This window comes from Podarcis melisellensis (assembly GCF_964234715.1).
Source record: "Podarcis melisellensis genome assembly, chromosome: 2".
Taxonomy (NCBI): Eukaryota; Metazoa; Chordata; class Lepidosauria; order Squamata; family Lacertidae; genus Podarcis; species Podarcis melisellensis.
Genome location: NC_138529.1, coordinates 104067190 through 104082851, shown reverse-complemented (window position 1 = coordinate 104082851; position 15662 = coordinate 104067190). Strand labels below are relative to the sequence as shown.

Here is a 15662-nt window from a genome sequence, read left to right as displayed (position 1 = left end):
TTTCTTCTGATGGTATCCTGCAAGGCAGTGGTGGTTTAGGATCAGAGTTTTCCTTCTCCTAGATGGGCTAGGTGCTGCCTTAAGTGGTATACAATATTATTAATCCTCTCCATCTAAGCTAAGGTTCTCAAATGGGGAGGAGAGCACTTTAAGGAGGTGCTGCTGAGCATTTCTCAGGGGGCCTCTGCACTTCCCTCTCGGAGGGCATCTCCTGGCTGTGCCTTGTTGCAGCTTGGAGACCGAGGCAGCCTGTGTCCCTTGGGCAAAGGAAGAGTTCTTCCCTTCCTAACAGGAGGGGGGTGGGGTTTGCACCCCGGGAGGAGAATCTGGAACAGCAGTATTCCTACTGGCATCAGAATTCCCTGGCATCAGGGGGCAGGGTAGAAAGAAGGTGCTCTTGCCTGGAGAGATGCTTTAACTCCCCAACACCACCTCCCTACCCCTGGCTTTTGAGAGGTACATTATGCAGAAATTGGAAGACTTTGTCTGATTGCAGCAGTGTTTCGCCCAGTCCGGTTCACTCACCTGTAAGTAGTGCGGTGGCTTGCATGAAAGGATTTTCACAGAGTGACGTGGTAGGTTTCTCTCCCCCCCACACCCCAGGTCAAAGAAAAAAGGGTTTGGATGGCTGTGACCAGAATTCTCAGCATAGAGGAAGAGGGATGGCAAGCAGAGCTCATGCTGGTACTCAGCTGATTCTGCCAGGAAGAGAGCACTGAAGCAGCAGTCGTGGCTCAGTCATTCGAGCATGGGACTCTTAATCTCAGGGTTGTGATTTCGAGGCCCACATTGAGGAAAAGATTCCAGCATTGCAAGGGGCTGGCCTAGATAACCCTTGTGGTCCCTTCCAACTCTAGAATTCTCTGCATAAAATGGTGGAAGTGAACAAATGACAAGTGACTCTCAAGGTGGAACAAACTGGCAACACTTAGTATTAGGCTGCCAGTCAAAACCTGTCCTGTTGTGCTCCTGCTTTCAGGCCTAGGGGTAACAGGTCTCCCTCTGTAGGTCAAAGCAACCAAACCTTAATGTTTTTTAAACAGACTATGTAGCTTCACAACTGGGCCAGATGCAGGTCAACACCATAGCTGTCAACCTTCCCTTTTTTTGCGGGAAATTCCCTTATTCCAGTGCCATTTCCCACTGCTTCCCGCTGCTATCCCGGATTGTTAGATATCCCGTAGACTGTCCCCGGGACAGGTGAGGCTGCTGATCCCTTATTTTCAAATCTGAAAGTTGACAGCTATGGTCAACACACAAGTTGCAGAGTTAGGCAGTGTAGTTAATTCTTGATTTGAGAAAACGGCACACAGCTCAGCGACACATCCTGACAGGACTAACAGAGCAGTTGCCAGGACAGATGGTCAACTTCTTTACCCCATCTTAGTCTCCTCCCTCTGCCAGACCTTTCCCTATGTTGGGGCACCTGCAAAAACTCTTCCGCCCTATGCATCGCCCTGTGTGTCCTTTGAGACGAGGGAGAGGAGCTCATTGCAGCAGGAGAGGCAGATTCCTGGGATTCTCCTGCAGCCTCTTGTTCCCTCTGTGCTTCAGCCTCTGAGTCTGAGCTGCTCCCTGTCACAGGCTCTCCTTGCTCACTAAAGCCTGTTGCTTCTTCAGCATCCAAACATTCCTCCCTCCCATTCTCCCTCGGACCTCTCCTCTGTGTGCCACTACTAATCCCCAGGCTCGGAGCCTTCCTCCTCTGGGGCTTCCCTTGGGGGTGGGGGCGTCTCCCAGCTGGTGCCTCCCACTGCTCCTCGTCATCTCGCCATCCCTGACATCTAGCACATAAAGGGCAGGCCTGGGTGGATAGATGCAAGTCACAGCCAACAACCCCATAGTCGCTGTTCTCAGTTGTAGAGGCGCTCAGTCGGTCCAGGTCACCGAGCCGTGTGCTTTTGTCCCTTTCCTTCCCCGCTCGCCCCAGATACATTGAGAAGTCGGCCGAGGAGCTGGACGAGGAGGTCGAGTACGACATGGACGAGGAGGATTACATCTGGCTGGACATTATGAACGAGCGCCGGAAGACGGAGGGCGTGAGCCCCATCCCCCAGGAGATCTTTGAGTACCTGATGGACCGGCTGGAGAAGGAGTCCTACTTTGAGAGCCACAACAAGGGGGACCCCAACGCCTTGGTGGACGAGGACGCCGTCTGCTGCATCTGCAACGACGGCGAGTGCCAGAACAGCAACGTCATCCTCTTCTGCGACATGTGCAACCTGGCCGTGCACCAGGAGTGCTACGGCGTCCCCTACATCCCCGAAGGCCAGTGGCTGTGCCGCCGCTGCCTGCAGTCCCCCTCGCGGGCCGTGGACTGCGCCCTGTGCCCCAACAAAGGGGGCGCCTTCAAGCAGACGGACGACGGGCGCTGGGCCCACGTGGTGTGCGCCCTCTGGATCCCGGAGGTGTGCTTCGCCAACACGGTCTTCCTGGAGCCCATCGACAGCATCGAGCACATCCCGCCCGCCCGCTGGAAGCTGACCTGCTACATCTGCAAGCAGCGAGGCTCGGGCGCCTGCATCCAGTGCCACAAAGCCAACTGCTACACCGCCTTCCACGTCACCTGCGCCCAGCAGGCCGGGCTCTACATGAAAATGGAGCCCGTCCGCGAGACGGGGGCCAACGGGACCTCCTTCAGCGTCCGCAAGACGGCCTACTGCGACATCCACACGCCGCCGGGCTCCATGCGGCGCCTGCCCGCCCTCTCGCACAGCGAGGGGGAGGAGGAAGAGGAGGAGGAGGAGGACGGGAAAGGCTGGAGCTCGGAGAAAGTGAAGAAGGCCAAGGCCAAGTCCCGGATTAAGATGAAGAAGGCGAGGAAGATCCTGGCCGAGAAGAGAGCGGCTGCGCCGGTGGTTTCGGTGCCCTGCATTCCTCCCCACAGGTAGGGTGCCCTCTCTTCCCCCCACCCCAGCCGCCCGTTCCACAACCTTAATAAGATGGAACCACGAAGCGGCGAGGTTGTTGTCTGGGTTACTTGGGGCTTTGCAGGCCGGTCTGTACGGCCCAGGCAAAAAAAAAATCCCAGGGTTTTTATTGTTTATTATTATTTGTATATTTTCCCTATACCTGTAGATCTCAGGGCACTTCACGGCATAAAAGTACAATATAAAAAAAACACAAAATACATAATAAAATAAGAAGAGGAGCAAACCAATCATACCCCACCCATTTAAAGGGGCATCGGATGTCAATCAGTATTTGGGGTGCCTAATCCAGAGGCCTGCTATGTACATACTGTCTTGGGCCACATCCACTTGAGACGAAAACGTGTTGGGTGCTTGTGAAAGGGCTGCTTTTTTATTTACTACGCTTGCAGTTCGTCTACGTTCAAGGTAGCGTTTTAGCCTCTGAATAACCAGTGGGATGATCTCCAGAGAGGCTGGCCTGTCCAAGGTCGCTGTGCAAGCTCCACAGCTGAACAGGGGCTTAAACTGGGCTTTTTTGAGACCCTGCATACATTGCTGGACTCCGGCTCCCATCGTCCCTGACCATTGGCCATGCTGGCTGATGGGAATTGGAGTCCAGCTTTATCTGGAAGGCCACAGATTGCCCATTCGCTTCTCAAGCCACTGTGTACATGTCTCTGCACGAGGGTGCAAGTTATTTTATTTTTTACCATCATGGGAGTTATGTTCAGTAAGTTTGCACGTGACTGTTCAAGATTTAATTTTAAAAAATAATTTAATATATCTTTTTCTGCTAAAGGAGATGCACTTTGGGAATAAGTGGAGAAGGGCTACTGCTAATGTTGCCATGGACAAACATTTCAGGAGTTAGGGGCTGTGCTTTCTTTCTGGGGCTACTCAAAGGTACCTTATGTTTCTTTTAAAAAAAACAACACTGTTTAGGGGTGTGTATTTATTTTATCCATTTTATGAAAATTCATAAACCGCTCATGAAACCCCTGATTGGATTACTATCAATAAAACAACAATTGAAAAACATTTTAGAAACTGTCCGTAAACAGCACCCCGTTTTTTTAAGTGGTAAGGTGGTGCTCCTGTTTCTTCCGTCCTTTTCAACTCCTCTCTCTGTAAGTACAGAATAATAATAATAATAATAATAATAATAATAATAATAATAATAATAATAATTTGTTATTTAAACCCTGCCCATCTGGCTGAGTTTCCCCAGCCACTCTGGGTGGCTTCCAATCAAGTGTTAAAAGCAATACAGCATCAAATATTAAAAACTTACCTAAACAGGGCTGCCTTCAGATGTCTTTTAAAGAGAAGATAGCTGCTTATTTCCTTCACATCTGAAGGGAGGGCGTTCCACAGGGTGGGCGTCACTACCGAGAAGGCCCTCTGCCTGGTTCCCTGTAACCTCACTTCTCGCAATGAGGGAACCGCCAGAGCTGGACCTCAGTGTCTGGGCAGAACGATGGAGGTGGAGATGCTCCTTCAGGTATACCGGGCTGAGGCCGTTTAGGGCTTTAAAGGTCAGCACCAACACTTTGAATCGTGTGCGGAAACGTACAGAAGATTGTTTATGGCCAAAGAAACTGTTCACCCAACAGTTTCACGACAAGGTCGGGCAGGACTCCATTCTGTGTTCCCTGGGAAGCTCGCTTTTGAATTTGTCTCACCTCTGCGGGCAAAACGGCAAGGCAGCAAATTGCGCCAGGCTGAACGTTGCTTTTGCTGCATGGTGAAAAATGCTCTCCTGCTGGACAGCGGTTCTGCGATCCTGTCTGTTGGGAGCAGGAAGCAAGCCCGGCAGTGGTGGGTGTTTCCTCCACTGTGTGTCACCACATCCCTGTGGGGAAGGCCTTCCCCTTGTTGCTTTGCTTGTAGGTTTCTCAAGAGTTATGAGGCCGGCTGCGGCTGTTAACAGAACGCCGGTCTCGATGGACGCCAGTCTGTTTTGCCGACAAGGCAAATCTTTAATTTGTCACTGCATACTTCTTGAGCACCTTTTCCAGTGTACAAAATGCTTTTAAAAATGCAGAATTCCATCCCACCACAGCTGATGAAACCAGCCTTGTAGCAAAGGCAAATTGCCCACAGATCTGTACCTTAAGGTCCTTGGAGGATAAGGCTGTCAGTAGCTACAAATCTTACTGGCTAGATTCTCCCTTCAGGTTCAGAAGCAACACGCTTCTGAGTCCCAGTTACACCAGCAGCTAAGAAAGCTGTTGCCCTGATGTTCTGCTTTGCAGGCTTCCCGTAAGAGAGCCAAATGTGGTGTCGTGGCTGGGGTGTTTGACTAGGAGCTGGGAGGTAAAGGTAAAGGGACCCCTGACCATTAGCTCCATTCGTGGCCGACTCTGGGGTTGCGGCGCTCATCTCGCTTTATTGGCCGAGGGAGCCGACGTACAGCTTCCAGGTCATGTGGCCAGCATGACTAAGCTGCTTCTGGCGAACCAGAGCAGCACACAGAAACGCCGTTTACCCACCCGCCGGAGCAGTACCTATTTATCTACTTGCACTTTGACATACTTTCGAACTGCTGGGTTGGCAGGAGTAGGGACCGAGCAATGGGAGCTCACCCCGTCGCGGGGATTCGAACCGCCAACCTTCTGATCGGCGAGCCCTAGGCTCTGTGGTTTAACCCACAGTGCCACCCGCGTCCCTAGGAGCTGGGAGACCAGGGTTCAAATCCCTACTTGGCCATGAAGCCCGCTGGGTGGCCTTGGGCCAATCACAGCCTAACTTAACTCATAGGGTTGATGCGAGGATAAAATGGGGAGGCAGAGAACACCTGTGCCCCCTTGAGCATTGTGGAGAGGAAAGGTGGGATAGAAATGCCATAATCAGTCAATAAATAGAATAACATTACTATTTTCCAGGGCAGGGGCTCCCAGCGGTTCTGTTGCTGCAGCCACCAGCCACTCATCTTCCTGACTGCAGAGAAGTGCTCTTGTCCCATGCAGGGGCGAAGAGGCAAGTGGCAACTGTGGCTCGGGGTTAAGCAGAGAGACAGTGAATTGGCGGCTTAGGAGAGATTTGAGGCCAGGTCAGATCCAAAAAGTTGTCCACTAAACCTCAGTCATCCCAGGTGCATCCTGGTGCTTTAGTTGGCGGTGTGATGTATTTAGGAAAAGGCGTTCCAACCCACCAGATTCTTGATTTTTTCACTCTCAGACTTTGGAGGCCAACGATGGGATGCCAAGGGGGCTATTTTAGCCAAGGAAACTCCATGGAGAAAGTTGGTGGGTGGATATTGCCCCCTGTTCAGGATCTAACCGGGTGCCACATCCATTTCACAGGCTGTCACTGGCTTGGGCAAACCAAATTTAGCCTCATCCTTCACCCAGCTCAGGGGTGCGGGACCTTTGGCTGTCCAGATATTTTGCAGGACTACAACTCCCATCAGCCCCAGCCATCATAGTTGATGGCGACAGATGATGGGAACTTGTAGTCCAGCAGCGTCAGGAATACCAAGGTTTCCCTGCTCGTGACCTCGCTCTTTGGCGGCCCTTCCTCTGGTCTCCTAGCGGCGCACAGATGGACGACGTATGAAGCAGGGCAGAGTGAAAAGGCCACTGCAGAACTCTCATTCACCAGCAACGTAGCAATAATAACATTAGCGCCACATCTCTGACGTTTGTGGTTGATGAAAGTGGTGGAAAAGGCTGAGAGCTAGCAACACGGCCGAGGCTGCTCCACGACCTTCCAGTTGTGTAGGAGATTTGAACCCAGGTTTTCTTTTCCCCCGTCTCCAAACCCCGCTGTTTGTGTGTTCTGCAATACAGTAGCGCCGCTTAACCATTTTCCTTAGGCCTGTGGTACAGACAGAACCGCCGTGCCTCCCTGGCCTTGCGACGCGACCGCTTGACCCTCCCCGCTCCACCCCTTCTCCCCCTGCAGGCTCAGTAAGATCACCAACCGCTTGACCCTCCAAAGGAAGAGCCAGTTCATGCAGAGATTGCACAGCTACTGGACCCTGAAGAGGCAGTCCCGCAACGGAGTGCCCTTGCTGCGCCGGCTCCAAACACACCTGCAGTCGCATAGGAACTGCGAGCCCGGGAGGCCGGCCCCTCCTCCTCCCGTGTCCAAGGCTGAGCAGGTATGTCTTGCCTTGAGGTTGGGGGCCAGGGCGAACGTGTGGGGAGGGGGAAGAGTGAGACCTGACTGCCAGGTGCCTGCAGGGCCAAGAGCAAGGCCTCTGGTGCCTGGCCACCCGCTTGCCATCGTTTGTTGGACTTGAAGGAGCATGGGGTTGTGCGGGAGAAGCTTAGGCTGATTTCGCGGCAAGGCCGGGCAATGCGCTCCCCAGTTTGCATGCAGGAAGGAAGGCCTCGGCTGCCGCAGCAAGACATGGTGGGTGAGGGGACCTACAGATTTCCTCTGGCCAAGGGCAAAGCCAGCATGAGCTTAACCCATGGGTAAGCAAACTAAGGCCCGGGGGCCGGAACCAGCCCAAACGCCTTCTCAATCCTGCCCGCGGACAGTCGAGGAATCAGCGTGTTTTTACATGCGTAGAATGTGTCCTTTTATTTAAAATGCATTTCTGGGTTATTTGTGGGGCATAGGAATTCATTCAATTTCCTCCCCAAAATATAGTCCGGCCCCCCACAAGGTCTGAGGGACAGTGGACCGGCCCCCTACTGAAAAGGTTTGCTGACCCCTGGCTTAACCCAAAAGGACCAGCTTTGCAGGCTCACTCTTGGTGGGCGGGAGGGTGGAAAGCCCTCTTCCATGACCATAGAGTTGCTGCCATTCAGGGTAGACAGTCCATGCAGGGCGCTCTGACTCTGTGCAAGGCAGCTCCGTGCATCTTCCTTCCTTCTGCCAGGAGGGAGAGGGAAGGCACCGGGCCTCCTCTTGTGACCCTGCCAAAGGGGTCTCTGCCCTCGCTGTGCCCCATTCCGCCCTGGCGTTTGCCACTGCCCCCCTCCCCTCAGCTCCTGGCAGCAACCCTGGGCGGAGCCAGTTGCCGCTCTTCTTTCGAGAGCCGTGGAAACCTGGCAGGGGGCAGGGATGCCCCTTCCTCTCATAGACTCTGATGTTCCTGCAGCGAGATAACACAGAGGATAAGAACTGGGCCCTGAAAGAGCAGCTGAAATCCTGGCAGCGCCTCCGCCACGACCTGGAACGAGCGCGCTTGCTGGTGGAGTTAATACGCAAGCGGGAGAAGCTCAAGAGAGAGACGGTAACCGCGGCGGGAAAGGGAGATCGGGGCGTCCTCTCCTGGGGAGGGGAGGGAGGGAGACACGCTTGGCGAGAGGGAAGCGTTGGACCTCTGCAGAGTAGCCAAGTGGCATGATAAGAGGGGAGCACAGGGCTTTCCTAGGGGAGTTGCGGAATGGGGTGGTAGAACCTTTCCTGAAAGGGTTGTCTGAGGGGTGTTTGGGGAGGGCCCAAGCTTCTCCAGATAATAATAATTTTATTATTTATACGCCACTCATCTGGCTGGGTTGCTCCAGGCACTCTGGGCGGCTCCCAACGAAATATAAAAAAACGCAGCAAAACATCAGTTGTTAAAAACTTCCCTGTGCAGATGTGACTTGTTGCCTCTAGTGCGAATTCTGCTCCCCTCTTGTTCGCACTTAGTTCCCATTGTCCCTAGAGCTTGCTCCCAGGCCGTGTTCCGACATGGCAGGAGCGAAGCAGCACCAGGATTGCCCATGATGCACCTCTGCATTCCCTGGGAGGAGTGTGTGTGTGTGTAAGGATGTATTACAGCAGCGTATTAGGGGGTTCCACAAGATCCACAATGGCAGGCCAGCTGCCCCAAAGATGGCTCGGTCTCCCCGTAAGTGAAATTCTCTTACATCGCAGAGTTTCTGGGGGACTCGCAACTTCCAGCAAGCCCCAGCCAGTGGTCAGGGACTTGGTGGGGTGGGTGGGGAGTTGTAGCACCTGGAGGGTCATCGGTTGCCCCTCCCCCCCAGCCCCTCTGCCCTGGTGCTTTCTAACCCCATGCTACTTCAGAGGTCCCCGGCTGAGGCGCAGCGGACTGTCCCAGGGACCCGAGAGCTCAGTGTCTCCTCCCGCTCTGTGTTTCAGATCAAAATGCAGCAGGTGGCCCTGGAGATGCAGCTAACCCCTTTCCTCATCCTCCTGCGCCGGACGCTGGAGCAGCTCCAGGAGAAGGACACGGGCAACATCTTCAGCCAGCCGGTCCCGCTGTCTGAGGTAACAGAACTCTACGAAGTAAGAACCCCTCCACCCCCAATTTATACTTTGCTCTGTTCCCATCCAGCCCTGGCGCTGGGCCTGTCCTGTCCTGTGCCCCCAACAACCCCGGACCCTTCCTTCGCACGCCCACAGGGTTGGGCCGTTGTGTGTGCGAAAGGCACCAGAGGCCCCGCTGGCTGGGCAAGTAGCTCGAATGTACTCTGGTCCAAAGCTAGGGTTAGACGCCATTTCCAGGCCTGGCGTCAGTAGATGGTTTCCTTGCTCTTCCGTGCCCTGGGACGGCCCACTGCTGACACCTGCCCTGGGCCCTCTTTTTCAAAACAAAACAAAACCACCCCCGCCCACTCCAGTTGGCCGCCATCTTTGTTTTTGGTAACGAATGAGAAGGTAAATTCTAACGCCACCCTGAGGGGGGTGGGTTGCAGTCAGTGTCACCACCAAAAATTGCTTCGGGAATTGTCCGTTTTGCAGGGTGAGGAGAGGAGGGAGGCCAATGTGTTGAGTCACCCAGGTCACCAAGATAAAAGCCCTGAGGGTTTTCCATGAAGGTGCAGGGAGGGGTGTACAGGTTGGCAATTTGACAAGGGCCGTCTAAACTCAAGCTGGACTGTTCTATTCCTTTTGATTTTGTATGGGGTTATGTGACTTCTCTTACAGAAGAGGATCTGTTTGCCCTACAGGCTAGTCACCACCAGGGGAAATAATAACACCATTGCCCAGCCAGTCCGCTTTTAGAGCTTCTACACACACAAACTGGAGATAGAGGTTCGCAAAGTCCTCGTTCTGGTCATGCGGAAGGCAGTGAACGAGTCCAAGTCTCACTGTTGCTTGTTTACGTAGGACCAAGTCAGGGTTTAGTGTTACATTCCCAACGTGGCCGGTCCTTCATACTCTTCCTCTGAAAGCCGTGCTGCTATTTAAGGTCAATATGTCATTCGTATTAAGGAACTAAGAAGATCGGAGTACATATCTTTGCTGTATTTAATTTCAATAAATACAGAAAGTAGAAAAGCTACGAAGGAGCAAAACTCAGCTTTCAAGGGATACCTTGTCTTCATCAGAAAGAGGGTACAATTCAGTCCAGATTTAGATTCTGCTTCTAGGTTGGGCAGTTGGGAAGGGAAAAATACACAAAATCAGCACCACTCCATCAAAGTGAATTGTCTACTCTAAAGCCAAAGTGTGGTTTTTTGTTGTTGTTGTTTTTAAAGGTTCATTTTACATTTCCCTCCTGACTGTTGATGAAAAACAAATTGTTTGAGTAGATCATTGCAGGCCGGGGCAAATAGCTTAATGAAAATGTCTGGTTATCAGCCCCGTTTTTTTGTGGACGCTCTCTTATTTTATTTTTTTGCTGACCCACTTCTTAGCAGTACAAACTTACCATCAGATCAGGCTTGCTCTATTCCGTCAATACAGCATAATTATATTAAAAAACCCTGGTTTTCTGTCACACAGCTTTGTTATATATGGGAGGAGGATGCAGGAACTGTCTTTGCCTAGGAGGAGGAAGAGGTTTGTCCCCAGCCCTTAGTCAGGGTGGTGCCGGGCCTGGCAAGAGGGGTTTTGGAGAACCTCCTGTGACGCAGAGAGAGTTGTGTGTTGAGATTGAGGCCTATTGAGAAAGGAAATTGAGAGGTAATAGGTGGGGTAGCCAGGTATGGCGAGGAAGACTGCAGGCAGACACTTTTAGGGGACTTGCAGCACATGCAGAGGAGCAGAGGTTGGGAGCAAGGTCCCAAACCTCTTCACGAGCAGCCTGCCAGCTTTGCTTTTTGCGTCCCCTTGCAAGCCACCCGCCTTTCTAAACGTTCGCTATTCTTTTTTTCGGAAGGTGTGGGTGGGAGAACACCATTCACGGACCCTTGGGGGAGGGTGCCCGACTTTGTGTGCCCGCGCTGAATGGCAGTGCCCCTTTCTCCGTGGGGAAATTGCTCCAGATTGGGCGAGAGGCTTTCGGGACTGCTTCTAACTTTTGTTTCGTCTTCTCTTGGAGCAGGGATTCCCCACCCCGGGGCGGCGATCTCCCCCATCTCTTAGCCGTTCTGCTCTCTCTCTCTCTGCCCGCTGCAGGTCCCAGACTACCTGGACCACATTAAGAAGCCAATGGACTTCTACACCATGAAGCAGAAGCTGGAGGGCTATCGCTACCTGAACCTGGACGAGTTCGAAGAGGACTTCAACCTGATCGTTAGCAACTGCTTGAAGTACAACGCCAAAGACACCATCTTCTACCGGGCAGCCGTCCGCTTGCGGGAGCAAGGGGACGTCGTGCTGCGGCAGGCGCGCCGGCAAGCGGAGAAGATGGGCATCGACTTCGAGACGGGCATGCACTTCCCCATGGCCGCGGATGAGGTGCCTCTGCGGAGCACCGAGAACGGTCAGTATTAGAAATGCCCTCGGCTAATGCCCAGAGATTAGGATGGTGGCTGCCCGGGTAGGGGCAGGAGTGCCAGAACTGAAAGCTGCCCCAGGTTGCCTGGGCGGAAGCTGGCATTCACTCGGATTGGATCCACTGGGAAGAAAGGGGTGTCTGAAGAGGAAGCCCCTGCCTTCTCTCCCCAGTGAGATTGCAGCCGTTGCCGAGATGCCTTTATCGCAAAGCACAAAAAGGGTTTTGTGGGAGGGCTGGAGCTTCTGGCAGTGTTGGCTGCCTGCCCTAAGGGCACGTAGAGGGAGGGACCCGGCTGGCACCATCTGAGCTGCTGTGATTTTAGAAAGAGGCAGGCCTCCTGGGGAAGAAGTGTGGCGAAAGGAGGGGCTGGGCAAGGAGAGCCTCACGGAGGAAGATGGAAGTGGTCCGAGTGCGAGAGAAGGAGGTCACGGGGGTGAATTCGGAAAAGAGGAAGGCTAACCAAAGGAAACTTTTCCAGAGCTGCAGGGGCTAAGAAAGTGGGAACTTGGGCCAAAACTTCCCCGTTGCAGCAGCCCACCAGCTTTCAAAAATTGCGGTTTGGTATATTGACAAGCTGCCAGAGGTGGCTTGCAGAATTTCAACTACTAGAATCCCTCTTGGCAACTTTCCCCTTCCTCTCCCGTGCAGGAAAAGTCCCAAGACAAGAGGTTGCCAAGTGGCATTTGGCTCACTTCTTTCTTCCTTTTACGGGGCACAAGCATTAAACAATGCTCCAATGTGTATCTAGGCCAACAAACAAGGGGGTGGGGGTGGGATTCATTTTCCTCCAGGAAGGAAAACGTCGTGATGTGCTTTCTTTAAACAAACCATCCTCCAGCGGTCTCTCCTCTCTCCCATCTATCCTCTCACCCAGCAACTTACAATTACCCTGAGCCTCTATGGTTGTTTGTTTGCTACCTTGGCTTTTAGCAAAAAGGACCCTATGTTGTCTTGAATCCTTTTAGCACTGAGCCCTTTGTATTATAGGTTAGACTCAAGAAACTGCCCTCCTCTTTGCTTTGTGACAAAGAGGATGCAAAGATGATGATGATGATAATTTATTTATACCCCACCCATCCGGCTAGGTTTCCCCAGCCACTCTGTGTGGCTCCCAACAGATTAAAAACTGAATGAAACATCAAAACTTTAAAAATATCCCTAAACAGGGCTGCCTTCAGATGTCTTCTAAAAGTAAGATAGTTGTTTTTCTCCTTGACATCTGAGGGCTTCTTTAAGAGCTGTTGGTACTGGTCTTGTCTTTCGGTCTTTAACACCCCTGTCTGAAAGATCTCTTTGTTCTGCCCCCTAAAGGAAGTATGCAGACGACCGTTTTTTTCATAAATATCTTCATTGTTTGTTTGCTTTTAAATGGCAATATTTAAATTATTCATTTTTCCAAGAATTACGGACCAGTCTATTTCCAGTCCATATCAGTCCCAGCCTTTCCTCACACCCTGGATGTTGTTGGACTACAACTCCCATCATCCCTGGCCATTGGCCATGCATGCTGGGACTGTTGGGACCTGGAGCCCAAAACATCTGAAAAGCACCGGGCTGAGAAAGGCTGGTTTTCATATGTTCAGCAATAAATTCCTTCCTTCCCATCTCCATACAGATCTGCATTTAAAAAAAAAAAAATCCCTATCAACACGTGTACTTCAGATGTAGCTTTGAATGCATTTTCTCACACACTGTTCTAAACATATTTTGTCTCAAAGGGACATATTTCTACATGTTTTTTGTTTGTTTGTTTTTTAAAAGCACTTTTATCTGTATCTTGGTACTTTTTCAAGTCAAGAACTGTCCTGCAAAATTCATAAAAGTGCAAAATCTGAAGGATCTAGTCAGATCTGCACATCAGAGAGGTTAACCACCAAAGTCTGGTATATCTGTTTGTTAGAACCTCATATGTTCCTCGCTTTTCCACATCATTGAAACTATTGGTGAGGCTTTCACCATGCCTTAAGATATTGGCAGCCAGGAGCCAGATAAGAATTATGTATGGGGCAGTGGTGGGTAGCTACAGTCCACGGCAGCCATCCTTATAGCTAGGCTGTTAACAGTCGGACTCGCTCATGCCAGAGTGCCCCAGAGACAGATGGTCCAACTAGCTACTTTTCCATGTGCTTGGCTGCTGGAGAGGAGGAGGAAACCGAACACATCTTAAGATTTATAATCAGAAATCTGGAACCTAACAAACTTTCAACGAAAGGAGGCGGGGATAGAAGCTACTTGAATTCCCAAGGATTTGAAATGCACTTAAAACTGCATGCATATGGAATTGTGGAAGGCAACCGCCCTTATCCATGATACTTTCCTGCTCTCCGTTTTGCCCCCTTTTAGGGACTGAGATGCTGCATAACAATGTCAGGCCTGGAGAACCTGTGGTCCTCCAGCTGTTGTCCCACCCCAATTCCCAATATCCCTGACCGCAGGGGCTGATGGGAGTTGTAGTCCTGTAATGTCCAGAGAACTACAGGTTCCCCCAACCCTGCCTCCTTTCTTTGCCTTCCGGGTTCCGGTCTCTCCTGGGTCCGTCGGCAGAAGCCTCCTCCTTATACTGGGCTTTGTTTCCTTGTTGGCGCAGACGAGGAGCGGGTGCTGCTGTCTGAGAACCAGAAACACCTGCCCCTGGAAGACCAGCTGGGCCTGCTGGTGGAACGCCTGGCCGAGGTGAGCGCCGGGAAGCAGAGCGTGGGCCGCTGCCGGCGGGCCAAGATGATCAAGAAGGAGATTACGGCCTTGCGGCGCAAACTGGCGCACCAGCGGGAGTCGGGGAGGGATGGGCACGGCCCCCTGACCCGCATCATCCTGCCGGCCCATAACCCCTGCGAGAAGGACACGCAAACCGACAGTGCCGCCGAGGAGAGCAGCAGCCAGGAGACCGGCAAAGGTGGGTGGCGGGGCCTGGGACCGCATGGAGCAGCCAGTTCCCAGCCAGGCAGGGGTTGCTTGTACCACAAGCAGGGTCCTCCACGAGTGGGAGGGGCTTGGCCAGGGGAGCAGTGCAGCACCTCCTCCTCGGGAGGATTCCCAGAAAATATTGCACTTCAGTTGATGATCCAGGCTGAGGTTCAAGGTATAACACCCAGGGCGGGGCGATATCTGGTTTTCAGCATCATGATATTGGGCTGGCCAATCAGAAGGTTGGTGGTTTGAATCCCCACTATGGGCTGAGCTCCCATTGCTCTGTCCCAGCTCCTGTCAACCTAGCATTTCGAAAGCACACCAGTGCAAGTAGATAAATAGGTACCACTGTGACAGGAAGGTAAATGGTGTTTCCGTGCACTGCTCTGGTTTCCGTCACGGTGTTCCATTGCTCCGGAAGCGGTTTAGTCCTGCTGGCCACATGACCCAGAAAGCTGTTTGTGGACAGACGCCGGCTCCCTTGGCCTGAAAAGCGAGATGAGCGCTGCAACCCCACAGTTGCCTTTGACTGGACTTAACTGTCCAGGGGTCCTTTACCTTTACCTTTATTGTGATATATCACCAGCTAAACATTGTGCTATACTGATATATCACAATGTCTGCAATAAGGATGGAGCCATGTAGAGGCATTGGCTGGCTTTGCGGTTTTTCCCACATTGTGATTTTTGCATAGCACACACACACCATGATTCATGACATATTGCCAGGTCAAAAAACTATTAAACCGAGATCACAGTATGGTCTTCGAACCAGTTTTGGAAGATATATCGCCCAGCCCTAACACACATCACAATTTGCGATATATTGCCAGGTCAAAGATGATGAAACCGATATAACGATAAGGATTTCAAACCAGCTTTGGATCATATATTGACGTATCATCCAGGCCTAGTAACGTCTTCCTTGGCATCAGCCCTAATAGATTCCCAGTGTTTACCCAGCGGCTCATAGAGTGGGATCTGCCACTTCCTATTAGCGTTATCCCCTACTCTGGAACTCCTGAGTGAATGAATTTTATTATTTCAGTCACAGACCAGTTCCAGCCCACATACAGTATCAAGGAAGTCATAAAACACGATAGAGATGTATTTGAATTTGCATTTAGGTATAACAGGGACAATACAGATATAGCAACAGTTTAAAAATATATAAATTAAAACTTTGTCACTAACATATAACCTAAAATTATCATTTAAGGCGTTAATCATGATAGCACAGCTTGTTCCCTAAGTTTTATGGCAATCACA

At 51.7% G+C, this 15662-nt stretch overlaps 1 protein-coding gene across 3 annotated transcripts in view; it reads left to right on the top strand.

Moving 5' to 3' along the window:
* The window catches only part of BRPF1 (bromodomain and PHD finger containing 1), a 36584-nt gene that overhangs the window by 14944 nt on the left and 5978 nt on the right, over nt 1-15662 (top strand). Inside the window, exons 4-9 of one of the 3 annotated variants that reach the window (XM_081901391.1) lie at nt 1931-2887; nt 6819-7017; nt 7951-8103; nt 8961-9089; nt 11166-11472; nt 14075-14380. In XM_081901391.1, the coding sequence (XP_081757517.1) occupies nt 1931-2887; nt 6819-7017; nt 7951-8103; nt 8961-9089; nt 11166-11472; nt 14075-14380 (2051 nt within the window). Of the gene's footprint in view, nt 1-1930; nt 2888-6818; nt 7018-7950; nt 8104-8960; nt 9108-11165; nt 11473-14074; nt 14381-15662 lie in introns of all 3 variants that reach the window. The other 2 variants (XM_081901389.1, XM_081901390.1) reach the window with 2 other exon arrangements.